This window comes from Ranitomeya variabilis, chromosome 6, assembly GCF_051348905.1.
Source record: "Ranitomeya variabilis isolate aRanVar5 chromosome 6, aRanVar5.hap1, whole genome shotgun sequence".
Lineage (NCBI taxonomy): Eukaryota > Metazoa > Chordata > Amphibia > Anura > Dendrobatidae > Ranitomeya > Ranitomeya variabilis.
The window spans coordinates 169,594,516-169,606,721 of record NC_135237.1 but is presented as its reverse complement, the minus strand read 5'-3'; the positions used below and the strand labels follow the sequence as shown (position 1 = coordinate 169,606,721).

General features: G+C 45.6%; 1 protein-coding gene across 1 annotated transcript in view; it reads right to left on the bottom strand.

The window, feature by feature from the left end:
* Positions 1-6,881: 6,881 nt before the first annotated feature.
* Positions 6,882-12,206, bottom strand: part of MATCAP2 (microtubule associated tyrosine carboxypeptidase 2) — a 52,942-nt gene continuing 47,617 nt past the window's right edge. The window contains exons 6-7 of the mRNA XM_077269243.1: positions 7,601-7,698; positions 6,882-7,268 (exon numbers count right to left, since the gene is read on the bottom strand). Coding sequence (XP_077125358.1) covers positions 7,107-7,268; positions 7,601-7,698 — 260 coding nt within the window. The 3' untranslated portion in view covers positions 6,882-7,106. The remainder of the gene's footprint in view (positions 7,269-7,600; positions 7,699-12,206) is intronic.

The window sequence follows — 12,206 nt, the reverse complement described above, 5'->3', positions numbered from 1 at the left end:
TCACAGAAATACCATTCCTGACCACAGGAGGGAGCTCGAGAACAGAGTTCACAACAGTACCCCCCCTTGAGGAGGGGTCACCGAACCCTCACCAGAACCCTCAGGACGATTAGGACGAGCCAAATGAAAGGCACGAACCAAATCGGCAGCATGGACATCGGAGGCAAGAACCCAGGAATTATCTTCCTGACCATAGCCCTTCCATTTGACCAGATACTGAAGTTTCCGTCTCGAGATACGAGAATCTAAAATCTTCTCCACCACATACTCCAATTCTCCCTCGACCAACACTGGAGCAGGAGGGTCAACGGAAGGAACCATAGGCGCCACATATCTCTGCAACAACGACCTATGGAACACATTATGGATGGCAAAAGAAGCTGGAAGGTCCAAACGAAATGACACAGGATTGAGGATTTCAGAAATCTTATAAGGCCCAATAAAACGAGGCTTAAACTTAGGAGAAGAAACCTTCATAGGAACATAACGAGATGACAGCCAAACCAGATCCCCAACACGAAGTCGAGGACCAACACGGCGACGGCGGTTAGCGAAACGTTGAGCCTTCTCCTGTGACAATGTCAAATTGTCCACTACATGAGTCCAAATTTGCTGCAACCTGTCCACCACAGAATCCACACCAGGACAGTCCGAAGGCTCAACCTGCCCTGAAGAGAAACGAGGATGGAAACCAGAATTACAATAAAAAGGTGAAACCAAAGTAGCCGAACTGGCCCGATTATTAAGGGCGAACTCAGCCAATGGCAAGAAGGTCACCCAATCATCCTGATCAGCAGAAACAAAGCATCTCACATAGGTCTCCAAAGTCTGATTGGTTCGCTCAGTTTGGCCATTTGTCTGAGGATGGAAAGCAGAAGAAAAAGACAAATCAGTGCCCATCTTAGCACAAAAGGACCGCCAAAACCTCGAAACAAACTGGGAACCTCTGTCCGACACAATGTTCTCCAGAATGCCATGCAAACGAACCACATGCTGGAAAAACAACGGAACCAAATCAGAGGATGAAGGCAACTTAGGCAAGGGTACCAAATGGACCATCTTAGAGAAGCGATCACAAACCACCCAGATGACCGACATCCTTCGAGAGACAGGGAGATCTGAAATAAAATCCATGGAAACATGCGTCCAGGGCCTCTTCGGGATCGTCAAGGGTAAAAGTAACCCACTGGCACAAGAACAGCAGGGCTTCGCCCGAGCACAAGTCCCACAGGACTGCACAAAAGCAGGCACATCCCGGGACAAGGAAGGCCACCAAAAGGACCTAGCCACCAAATCTCTGGTACCAAAAATTCCAGGATGACCAGCCAACACCGAACAATGAACCTCCGAGATAACCCTACTAGTCCATCTATCAGGGACAAACAGTCTCTCTGCAGGACAGCGGTCAGGTCTATCCGCCTGAAACTCCTGCAGAACCCGCCGCAAATCAGGGGAGATGGCAGACAAAATCACCCCCTCTTTGAGAATACCAGCCGGCTCAGAAACTCCCGGAGAATCAGGCACAAAACTCCTTGAAAGGGCATCAGCCTTCACATTCTTAGAACCCGGAAGGTATGAAATCACGAAATCGAAACGGGAGAAAAACAGTGACCATCGAGCCTGTCTAGGGTTCAACCGCTTGGCAGACTCGAGATAAGTCAAATTCTTGTGATCCGTCAAGACCACCACGCGATGCTTGGTGCCCTCAAGCCAATGTCGCCACTCCTCGAATGCCCACTTCATGGCCAACAACTCCCGATTGCCAACATCATAATTACGCTCAGCAGGCGAAAACTTTCTAGAAAAGAAAGCACATGGCTTCATCACAGAGCCATCAGAACTTCTCTGAGACAAAACAGCCCCTGCTCCAATCTCAGAAGCATCAACCTCGTCCTGAAAAGGGAGCGAAACATCTGGCTGACACAACACAGGAGCCGAAGAAAAACGACGTTTCAGCTCCTGAAACGCCTCAACGGCCGCAGAGGGACCAATTCACCACATCCGCACCTTTCTTGGTCATATCAGTCAGTGGTTTGACAACACTAGAAAAATTAGCAATAAAGCGACGGTAAAAATTCACAAAGCCCAGGAATTTCTGAAGGCTCTTTACAGATGTAGGCTGAGTCCAATCATAAATGGCCTGGACTTTAACTGGATCCATCTCGATAGTAGAAGGGGAAAAAATGAAGCCGAAAAAGGAAACCTTCTGAACTCCGAAGAGACACTTAGACCCCTTCACAAACAAGGAATTAGCACGAAGGACTTGGAACACCATTCTGACCTGCTTCACATGAGACTCCCAATCATCCGAAAAGACCAAAATATCATCCAAATATACTATCATGAATCTAGCCAGATACTTTCGGAAGATGTCATGCATAAAGGACTGGAATACAGATGGCGCATTAGAAAGCCCGAATGGCATCACCAGATACTCAAAATGGCCCTCGGGCGTATTAAATGCGGTTTTCCATTCATCGCCCCGCTTAATACGCACAAGATTATACGCTCCTCGAAGATCTATCTTGGTAAACCAACTAGCCCCCTTAATCCGAGCAAACAAATCAGACAATAGAGGCAAAGGGTACTGAAATTTGACCGTGATTTTATTAAGAAGGCGGTAATCTATACAAGGTCTCAGAGAACCATCCTTCTTGGCCACAAAAAAGAACCCTGCTCCCAACGGTGACGACGACGGGCGAATATGCCCTTTCTCCAAGGACTCCTTTATATAGCTCCGCATAGCGGCGTGTTCTGGCACAGATAAATTGAAAAGTCGGCCTTTAGGAAACTTACTACCAGGAATCAAATTAATTGCACAATCACAATCCCTATGAGGAGGCAGGGCACTGGGCTTGGGCTCATCAAATACATCCTGGTAATCCAACAAAAACTCAGGTACTTCAGAAGGAGTGGAAGAAGAAATTGACAATGCTGGAACATCACCATGGGCCCCTTGACAACCCCAACTGGACACAGACATAGATTTCCAGTCCAATACTGGATTATGGACCTGTAGCCATGGCAAACCCAACACGACCACATCATGCAAATTATGCAACACCAAAAAGCGAATATCTTCCCGATGTGCAGGAGCCATGCACATGGTCAACTGGGTCCAGTACTGAGGCTTATTCTTGGCCAAAGGCGTAGCATCAATTCCCCTTAATGGAATAGGATGCTGCAAGGGCTCCAAGAAAAAACCACAGCGCCTGGCATACTCTAAGTCCATCAAATTCAGGGCTGCGCCTGAATCCACAAACGCCATAACAGAGTAGGATGACAAAGAGCAAATGAAAGTAACGGACAAAATAAATTTAGGCTGTATAGTACCAATGGTGACAGACCTAGCGGACCGCTTAGTGCGCTTAGGACAATCAGAGATAGCATGAGTGGAGTCACCACAGTAAAAACACATCCCATTCAGATGTCTGTACTCTTGCCGTTCAGTTCTGGTCAAAGTCCTATCACATTGCATAGGCTCAGGCCTCTGCTCAGAGGACACCGCCACATGGTGCACAACTTTCCGCTCCCGCAAACGCCGATCGATCTGAATAGCCAAGGACATTGATTCATTCAGACCAGCAGGCGTGGGGAACCCCACCATAACATCCTTAAGGCCCTCAGAAAGACCCTTTCTGAAAATCGCTGCCAGAGCACACTCATTCCATTGAGTAAGCACAGACCACTTTCTAAACTTCTGACAATACATTTCAGCATCATCCTGACCCTGACATAGAGCCAGCAAGATTTTCTCTTCCTGATCCACAGAATTTGGTTCATCATAGAGCAATCCAAGCGCCAGAAAAAACACATCTACGTTAAGCAATGCAGGATCTCCTGGCGCAAGAGAGAATGCCCAGTCTTGAGGGTCACCACGCAACAAGGAAATAATGATTTTTACTTGCTGACTAGGGTCACCAGAGGAGCGAGGTTTCAGGGCAAGAAATAGTTTACAATTATTCTTGAAATTCAGGAACTTAGATCTATCCCCAGAAAACAAATCAGGAATTGGGATTCTAGGCTCTAACATAGGATTCTGAACTATATAATCCTGAATGCCTTGTACCCTTACAGTGAGATTATCCACACAAGAGGACAGACCTTGAATGTCCATATCTACACCTGAGTCCTGAACCACGCAGAGGTTTAGGGGAAAAAAAAGACTAAACACACTGCAGAGAAAAAAAAATGGTCTCAGAACTTCTCTTATCCCTCTATTGAGATGCATTAACACTTTTGGGCCAGTTGTACTGTTATGGCTGGACCTGGTGGTTAGGAGCACCGGGAATGACCTGATAGTCAAAACTGCAAAATAGAGCGAGCTCTGGGAAGTGGGAGCTCTGCTGACCGCAGCCCTAATCTATTATCACACACACTAGAATTAGCCGTGGATCGTACCTGACTCTGCCTAGACGACTCTACACAGCCTGAGAGGTAACTACACCTAAAGAGAAATATAGCCTCACCTTGCCTCAGAGAAATTCCCCAAAGGAAAAGAGCAGCCCCCCACATATATTGACTGTGAGTTAAGAGGAAGGCACAAACACAGGAATGAGACAGGTTTCAGCAAAGGAGGCCCGACTTACTAAATAGACAGAAGATAGATAAAGGGATCTTTGCGGTCAGCACAAAAAACTACAAAAAGCCACGCAGAGTGAGCAAGAAACCCCCCGCACCGACTCACGGCGCGGTAGGTGCCACTCTGCAACCCAGAGCTTCCAGCTAGCGAGACAATATCATGATAGCCAGCTGGACAAAACTTAGCAGGTACTCAGAAATATATTCAGCACACAAATGAACAACAAATGAGCTTAACAGGGACTTAGCTTCTGCTGAAGTAGACAGGTCATCAGGAGATCCAAGTGAGATCTGAACCAGTACAGATACATTGACAACTGGCATCAGGTAACGATCTGAGCAGAGTTAAATAGAGGAACCAGCCCAGTCTTAAACGATGCAGCTGAGGAAGCCACCTCCAGACCAGCAGCTCCACTTTCAGCCACCAGAGGGAACCCACGGACAGAACTCACAGAAATACCATTCCTGACCACAGGAGGGAGCTCGAGAACAGAGTTCACAACAGTCAGCCTCTCATTACGTTTGTCCTCCACTGAACAAAGCAATGCTGCCTGGTTAGTCCTGTTACCAATTTTGAACTGCATTTAGCCTACTTTATTCTTTGGGCCTATATCTGTGTTTCCTCCTCATCCTGCCCATTGCCCAGCCACTGCTAGATGAGTCTGCTGGTACATTGACCCAGACCTCTACATTCCCCTTGCACTCTACACAGCCAGTTTCTTACCCTGCTGAAAGTCTGGTTCCCTTTCCCGCATTCTATACCACCTTACACGGGAACAAAGAGGAAGGTGCAGATGAAAGTGCAGGTTCCTTCATCAGGTGGGGCATACTCGTTGGCGACGTCACTGGCACAGGGCCCCTCATAGTACGCAAAAGTGTCTCTGCCGGTTAGAGGCGCCCCCGCCATCAAACACACCGCCGTACTTTGAGGGGCCCTGTGCCAGTGCCAATGCGAATCAGTGTGCCCCCCTGCTTGCTCAGGATCACAGCACTTGCAAAGTTGAAATACTTACCTCTCCCTGCTCCACCGCCGTGACGTAGTCCGCGTTTCCTGGGCCCACAAAAAACGAGCCAGCCCTACCCCCCCCACAACTTTAGCCAAATGACCCCCAATTTTCAATGCCTACTATTATTATAAGGTAAATTAAGATTGACAAGCTTAAGTAACAAGAATTGATGTTTTTGGCATTAAAATGGGCACTGTAGGTGTTTTCCTGTCCTCCACTCACTGCCGACTTTGCTTCCCCATTGACTTGCATTGGGTTTCGTGTTTCAGTTGGATCCCCGATTTTTCGAAATAATCGGCCGATTTCACCTGACCCGACTTTTGACAGTCGGGTTTCGCGAAAACCGACTCGATCCTAAAAAAGTAAGTCTCTCAACTGTAGTGCTTACGATACAGCTCCTCTGTCATTTGAGAGACAGGTCTCAGGAGCTGCGTTTCTTCAGACTGCAACCCATCCTGACACGTGACTAGGACAGCCTGCAGCTAGAAATTTGTCACAGTGCCATTTTATCATCTTCTTGGTAAACACCTTTAATGGCTGTGGCCACTGTCATCAGGATAATATTCCCTTCTCCACTGCAAAAAAATATTTGGAAGAGTTTGAAGAAGATGAAAGAGTTCAAGGTGTTGACTTTGTCTTCAACTTCCTTAGAATTTAAACAGATGGTGGAGCTTGCTAAAAAATATTTCCAATATTTTTACATTTGAAAAGTAATTGTCCCTGTCTCAGAGCAGTAAAGAGCCTGGTCTTTAATAATATTTTATGTATGAATAAACCCAAATGTTACTATCCCCAATATTTTGGCTATATTGCACTGTGTTCTCATAAATTTACAGTTGAAACCACAATTGGTTGTCTAAAAATATAAGGTTCATAAGATGCCATTCTGGACATCAACATTGACATTTGTTTATGGAGTTGAGAAGGAATTGCCCATATTTTCTATATGTACCCCCAAATATTGGAAGCATATTCCTATTATTCAATTTTCGATATATATCTTATATGTCTGTAGTGCTTGGACTAAAAATAGTGGTAATTTGCATTACAGCCTGAAGCAATCCAAACATAGACCAGGGCAGTTGGGAGAAGTAAAGTCTCTTGTAGTCCCCATGCAGGGTATCACACGTTATCGGATAATTTACAACAATGATTTTTCATAAAAAGCAGACTGTCATTAGCTGATGCACTGTAAGACACGGCGCATTATACTAACTTTATATTTGCTAAATAGTTACCACCATAAGTAAGGTAGACTTTAACTTAGCAATACTTAACACAATGATACATTACTACAATGCAAATAATATATATTTATTTTACTGTAAGACGTAACTTTGCTTTAAGGCATTTATGTCAAGTCACAAATAAAACTCTTTAATACAAAGATTACAAAAACCGTAAAGCAATAAAATGAAATGTCAAGCTCAGCATTTTCGTTGTGCATTTTATTAAAGTTCTGGCAAAATATAGATATTGCACTGTGTCCTGCTTTCTGCCTGATCCCAGATTGTTGATTTAACCAATCAGCATTCTCAGCTCTTCATCTGTTAGATCATTCACCTGCATGATTTTCTCCAGATATTCCATGTATCGACCTCTGTCTTGGAGGAACTGAGGAACTCTTGCATTTTGAAGAACAGCAAGGTCTTTGAAGCGCTCTATATCTTCATAGGAAACCTTACAAAGAATTGAAGATGTGAAAAAAGTCAGTACGCCAATAAATTAAGCTTTCTACATGATATGGTGTTAATTACCTTCATTTTAGGCTCCTACATGTTTCATATTACCTATATCTGAAAAAAATGGCATTTTTACAAAATATTTTTTAGCTAGATTTTTTTTAGTTTTTGTTCATGTTATCAAAATTGGAAGATTGATTCTTTTTTCCATTCTGATCTGAGGTACGTGCTGAGTTATAAGTTTTGGGTTGCGCTGATTTCTGTTTGAAATATTCAACAAAGCTTGTCAGATACACCTTAACAGTAAGTTTAGTGCATATAAAAATGTACCTTTCCCATAGCTGTGAGAAGGTGAAAATCTATGGTCTCTCTATGCCTAAGAATTCGTAGAATTCCATCAAGATATACCTGGTCTTTATTGAAGCAACCTGGGAATTAGGAGAAAAAGCACTGTGAGTATTCACAACTTAATACTGTTCTCAATAACTACAGAATAAATGAATATACTGTATGTGTGAAAATAAAATAACAGTCCAATCATTTTCTAGGTAATATACCAACACGATAACAGAAAACTATACAAATTGAGCCAATTTTTCTATATTAGCCAAGAAATCGCTTGCAAATAAACCACTTCATTGGAAGCATATGGTTATTGGTAGTGATTAGCGAACGTGCTCAAATAAGGTGTTATCCGAGTGCTAACTGAGTGACTTTGGCGTACTCATAATATGTTCGAGTCCCCGCGGCTACATGTTCTACAGCTGCAACACATGCCTCCTCGGGGACTCGAACATCGGTTTGCACATAAGCATGCTTGGATAACACCTTATCCCAGCATGTTCGATCATCTCTAGTTATTGGCACTGAAGTCAAGCTATCTTTTTCTTACTTTTTTTTTTGCTGTAGTAAAACCGTAATTTGAAATGAATTGGTTAATCATCTTATGTTTGGAACAGACAGAAATAACTTCAATTAAATTTCTGCCTTGATGTGAAAAGTAAAGAAATCTAGTGCTTACCCAGTTTAACATTACCAACCGGACTTCCTGAGGTGACTTAGGCTACCCTCACACACTTTTTGGCAGCCTTTTTTTTTACTTAAAAGATGCATGTTTTTTCATCAGACTTTGGTGTATTTTTTTAATTTATTGTGCTTTGGAATCTGCTTTATTACTATTACAAGTCATGTGATTCATCAATCAAGTGATCTGAAGATTCCTCTAAAAATCATATGCATTTCTCCAAAAAATTAAGGGGACACTTAAATCACACATCAGATCTCAATGAATGGATTTAAGTTATAAATTGTAAGTGATATATGTTGGGGTATTCATTGAACAAAATGAGCTATCGGCAGTCTTTGGAAACCAAAAATCAACCAATTATGGGATGGATTCCATATTACCCCAAAATGCAAAGTAATACATTTAAATAGCAGTGAGAGCCAATGTGCATGAATTTTATCACAGCATTCCACAATGTGACTAGGTTGTGTGTGTAACCCCACGTGTTTGTATACTTTCCCTACAATGTCTGGATAAGCTCCTGAAGATAGGCAGATGTTGTCCATGAGAATTTCCTGCTGAACCAGGATCAGGATACCAAGGACCTCATGGACAGTCTGTAGTATCACCCCGATGTAGATAAGCCATTTATCATGGAAGTGGATTCCTCATCCGTTGGTGCTGGAGCAGTCCTTTTCCAAAAGGATGCTCAAGGTCGGAAGCATCCATGCTTCTTCTTCTCCAAGACCTTAACACCGGCGGAGAGGAATTATTCCATCGGGGACAGGGAGTTGCTAGCCATGAAGTTGGCTTTCTCAGAGTGGAGACATCTCTTGGAGGGAGCTCGCTTTCCCTTCCAGGTTTTCACTGACCACAAAAACTTGGTATATCTACAGACGGCCCAGCGGCTGAATTCTCGCCAGGCTAGATGGTGCCTGTTTTTCTCCCGGTTTCATTTTACTCTTCAATTTCTCTCTGGGGAGAAGAACATTCGCGCCGACGCGCTCTCCCGCTCTAGTGTCATCTGAGGAGGAGGAGGAGGAGCCTCGGCTTATTGTCCCTTCTGAGAGCCTGAGAACTGTAGCTCCGGTTTCGCTAGAGTCTGTGCCCCCGGGCAAGACTTTCGTGCCAGCGAATTTGCGTCCGGAGGTTCTCTCTTGGGCTCACTCGTCCAGAGTGGGTGGGCATTTTGGGACCAAAAGGACATCCGAGCTTTTGGCGAGAACGTACTGGTGGCCGCATATGGCCCGTGATGTTGGGCACTATATTCGGGCGTGCGTTTCCTGCGCCCAGAATCGGTCTCCTCGGCAACGGCCTGCTGGGTTGCTTTACCCCCTACCGGTGGCAGACAGGCCTTGGGAAATGGTCAGGATGGACTTTGTGGTGGGCTTACCCAAGTCGCGTAGCTGCACCGTTATCTGGGTTGTCACCGATCATTTCTCTAAGATGGTGCACTTGGTGCCGCTTCCACGGTTACCTTCTGCACGGGCCTTGGCGGCGTTATTCATAAAGCACATTTTCCGATTACATGGAATGCCTGATAAAATTGTCAGCGACCTGGGTCCCCAGTTCGCGTCTCGGTTTTGGAGAGAGCTCTGCCGTTTACTCAGCATAGAGTTGTATCTTTCCTCTGCATACCTGTCAGGACTCTGAACATTTTTTACCTTTTGTGCATTACTGCCCTTTTCCAACATGGCTGCTTTGCATCCAGCTCCTGATTACTCCCTGGCCTTGCACCTGCTCCTGCGAACCCGTGTTGGAGATCCTGCCACTCTGCTCTGAGTTCCTGCTGCATACACCAGTGTTCAGTAATCCTCCTTCATCTGCTGCTCGTGTTACTTCCATCTGCATTTGTTGGACATGTAAGCTGTTTGCTGCTCTGCAAAACCTAAAGACTATTAACCAGGCCTCCCTGGTTGAGCTAAGATATGATTTGAACTGCCTTATAGCATATCTATCTGTTTTCTGGACTAAGTCAAGGATCTATTCGTGTCAAGTTTCCTCAAGAATAACTGTGCTTCATAGACTTTCTGTTTGTTTGCATCTACCTCTGAAGTTTCCTATTGACTGCTAAGCTGCGTTTATTATTTGCACCAAGTGTTGTGGACTTGAGTTTCTCTCTGCACCTGTTTGAATCACCGTGTGATAATATAAACTTTACCACTTATAAAACTGTGTCCTGTTGTCTTGTTCCACGCAAAGAGTCTCCTGAATTATCCCCTATAATTATTACAATAGCATCCCGAGACGAATGGGTTGGTAGAGAGTACCAACCAGACTCTGGTGACATACTTGCGACATCTTGTCTCTGCTAGGCAGGATGATTGGGCATCTTTGCTACCTTGGGCGGAATTTGCCTTGAACAACGCCGTAGCCAATTCCACTGGGCAGACTCCTTTTCTCCTTAATTACGGCCAGCATCCGCGTGTCCCTGTGCCCATGCCCGTGTCATCCACCGATTCTAGGGTGGCAGACTGGGCGGTGGAAACACGTGACATCTGGGACCGCACACAGGATGCCATCCGGGCCTCCAAGGAGAGAATGAGGGTTTCTGCTGATACACACCGGCACCCCGCTCCGACCTTTGCTCCTGGTGACTTAGTGTGGCTCTCCGCCCGTAACATCAGGCTGCGAGTTGAGTCCACTAAGTTTGCGCCTCGCTACAGTGGCCCTTTCAAGGTTCTGGAACAGGTCAACCCTGTGGTCTACCGTTTGGCTATTCCTCCTCGCCTTGGTATCACCGACACTTTTCACGTTTCCCTCTTAAAGCCCGTTCATTTGTCCCGGTTTTCTGAGTCATCTGCCGGGACATTGGGTTCATCCTCGGATGAGTTTGAGGTGAATGCTATTGTGGGGTGCAAGGTGGTACGTGGCAAGAAATTTTATCTGGTGGACTGGAAGGGCCACGGTCCAGAAGATAGAACCTGGGAACCTGTGGAGCACATTCGGGCTCTGCTGCTCATTGCAGCTTTTGAGCGTAGCGAGGCTCAAGGAGGGGGGGGCCCTATGCTAGGAGTCAAGTTCCCACTGCTGCACAGGGGGAATCTCGAGCCGTGTCTGCTGCGGTCTCCCATTCTGCATCGGCCGCAGTGGAGCCTGCTCAGCGGAGACGTCGGTCCCAGCGTCTCACTGAATCTGATATTGTGCAAAGGGTTACTGCTGCCTCTCCAGGCTCAGCTATTGTACCCTGCACTGATCTGCGGCGAGCAGGCTTTTCTGGGACTAAGTCCTGCTTTGCACACACTGAGCATGCCCAGGGTAAGATCTCTCAGTGGAGATCAAGGGTCACATGCTCAGGTACTGCAGCAACTTCCATTGGTCCTTCTTGGAAGGTCCTGTAGGTGCTGCAGCTATATAAGGTTCTCATAACCGCACGGCCATGCGCTAGTGTCAAATATGTACGAGCTCAGCGCCAGTGTGGTCGTGTGTGTGATCAGGGACCTGGCTGAAATAAGCCCCTAGAATGCTGGCACCTCCGGCGAGGAGTTTATGTGTGAATTCAGGGCTAGCTAATAGCCGATAGAACTCCGGCTCCACCGGAGAGGAGCTGCATGTTGGTTGGACTGCATGACCACTGTCGGCTCTACACAGTAGCTGTGTCCCCTGTGAGCTAAACAGGGCACAGCGTTCTCTTTACTACGGGCTCTGTGAAGTAACAGAGTTCGTTTATTCTATTTTGCTTCGCCGCCTTACTTAGCAGCGGGTTCTTTCCTGTATGGTGGATCCCGGGTTGCGAACGCACCTATCCCATCTAATAAATATATTCGGTGCATTCCGCCAACCCTAACACAGCGTAGTTGTTATATAAGAAATGCTATAAGAAAACGCAGGACACATTAACAGATGTAGATCTATGAGAGAAAAACGATACAAGGTGCCTGAAAACGCACCATATCTAGAGCACGACGTGAGTAAATATGAAAATGCATG